This window comes from Cariama cristata, unplaced genomic scaffold, assembly GCF_000690535.1.
Source record: "Cariama cristata isolate BGI_N322 unplaced genomic scaffold, ASM69053v1 scaffold431, whole genome shotgun sequence".
In the NCBI taxonomy this organism is placed as follows: Eukaryota; Metazoa; Chordata; class Aves; order Cariamiformes; family Cariamidae; genus Cariama; species Cariama cristata.
Window position 1 is genome coordinate 1,122 of NW_009600750.1, and position 2,287 is coordinate 3,408.

Consider the following 2,287-nt stretch of genomic DNA (forward strand, 5'->3'; position numbering starts at 1 on the left):
TGTGTGTATCTCTCCATGTATCTCGGCCCTGTTTCAGCTCCACATCTTGTACTGGGTACAGCATAAAAGTACACTGCTCAGTAATTTTGAAAGGTTGGGAGATGATGGATACTCTACTCTTCCTAGGGTGTGGTTAGGCTAGAAGACAGCACCAGTGATTACCATGGCATACATGGGCTACTGTCCTGTTGCACTGCTCCTCTCCAACACTAGGACTGCTCCCAACTAGGATTTAATTGTTTTCTTTTTTATCAACTTTAGGTAGATCAGAGAGTCTTCAAAGACTTCCTGTCAGAGAAGCTGCCTCGCCTCATGGCTCATTTTGAGCAGTATGGAATTGATGTCTCACTCATCACCTTCAACTGGTTTCTGGTGGCCTTTGTGGACAGCCTGGTCAGCGACATCCTCCTGCGAGTGTGGGATGCCTTCTTGTACGAGGGAACTAAGGTGCAACTCTCAGTCTAGGCCTTCCTCCTATCTGCACCACATCTCTGATATGATGATAGGGCGATGGACATGCACATATGTCAAAGAGAAGTGGGGCTGAGCCTCTTGTCTTATCCTGCCTGTTTGACGGGGTGCCATGATGCCTCCCAGCCTCTGTGTTGTCTATGTACTTGCTACTGATAGGCAGACCTAGTCCCTGATACTGTACACAGTACTCCTGGCACTTTTTAGCAGGTGGTCCTGCTATGAAGCAGCTCTCTGACAGGCCCTGGTGTCTTCTGCTCCGTGACCCGGACACAGCTGAGAATATGATGGGTACAGGGAGCAGAAGATGGGCAGAGAGTTAGTATCTGAAAATGTGAGTCCTGCATTGCCCTTGTGAAATCCCTGTGGGGTCCTTTTGGAGGACCTGGTATGCTCTGCGGTTATAAATTAGCTAACAGAGGGTCATTCTCTTGGGATTTGCTCTGTGCTTCTGCAGACCTACCCTAACACAGCCTGTTGAGAGCAGCAGAAGTCCTGTGCCCAGCGTGTACTGCAGTGCTGTGTGCCCCACTCCATGTTTTACGCCAGGAGGGCCTGGTCCCTCAACTGCCTGAGACTTTGTCAACTCAAATACCTTTCAAACCTCCAGGTGATTTTCCGCTATGCTCTTGCGATTTTTAAATACAACGAGGAGGAAATCCTAAGAATTCATGACAGTGTGGAGATCTACCAGTACCTACGCTTCTTCACGAGAATGATCATGGATGGCAGGTAGGACTGGGTTGTAGCTAACCTTGCATCCTGGGTTTGTACTTGCTTGCCTATTAGGTCAACCTAAAAATAGTTGTGACCGGTCCGCTAAGAGAGATACACGCGCATTAGCAGGTACATGGGACACAGATCAGTTTCCTGTCATGGTGTTCCTTAGTGTCCTTTTGGCTCTGGCAAAGGCATACTGCAGCAGAGCAGGCCACAAAGTCTGCGCCAGCCTCCTTTTTGCATCAGCTGGAGCTTGTGCTGCCACTTGCTGGGCTTCCCTTAGTTCTAGTTGGGGTACCTGGGAGCACAGGACCATTCACAACCTTTAATGGCAACATGTGTCTGAAAGGAAGTTTTCTGTGATCAGAAGAGCTCAATGCCAGGAATATTCTTCCCCCAGGGACCATTAGAACTGGCATCTGATCCACTGTCTCCTGAGTGGTGGCTGCACACCGGTACCTTAAAAGGTGACATAAGGCTGTTTAAAGCATTGCTTGGGTTTATGCTTGTGTGAGAAGGAACTGCCTTTGATTCTTTTAAGACTCTTTTACTTGGTGACTTTTGAGCTCATAGAGCTGGAATCTGAGGCCCTGCTCTTTACCCATCCCAGGATGCACTTGGTTTATCTGTCACCTTCTGGTGCCAGCCAGTAAATCAACTCACCAGACCTGTCTTTTCCATCGTAGGAAGCTGATGAACATTGCCTTCAATGACTTAAACCCCTTCCCCATGAAACTGCTAAGGAACCGGCGATCAATGCACAGGCAAGAACTGGAGGCAGAGCTGTGTGAGCTGGAACAGATCAAGGCAGCCTATGTAAAAGAGAGAGCAGAGCAGAGGCCTCAGGATCTGAAGGAGGTTGTTAGTGAAGAGGAAGAAGAGATTTGACAAAACCAGAGTTCCTCATCACTTCCCTCCTGCCTTGCAGAAGGTCTTCAGTAGCAACTGTCTGGAAGAGATGGAGCAGGGAGGGGAAGGGTGGTCACAGCAGGAGTTCATCTGTCCCAGGAAGCAAGACTGTAGGTATAGGACCATTTGGGGACCAAGTCCAACTTTGTAATGGATTGGAAGGTGTCAAAGGAGTTTTATCCTCTTC

General features: G+C 48.7%; 1 protein-coding gene across 1 annotated transcript; it reads left to right on the top strand.

Annotated features, from left to right (window-relative positions):
- Positions 1-261: 261 nt before the first annotated feature.
- On the top strand, positions 262-2,079 carry LOC104169242 (TBC1 domain family member 2A-like; the record flags this gene model as incomplete). The annotated part of the gene is made up of 3 exons (XM_009710112.1): positions 262-447; positions 1,082-1,203; positions 1,878-2,079. Coding segments are annotated over 3 exons (510 nt in total), but the record flags the coding sequence as incomplete, so codon positions are not given.
- Between the last annotated feature and the right edge of the window lie 208 nt (positions 2,080-2,287).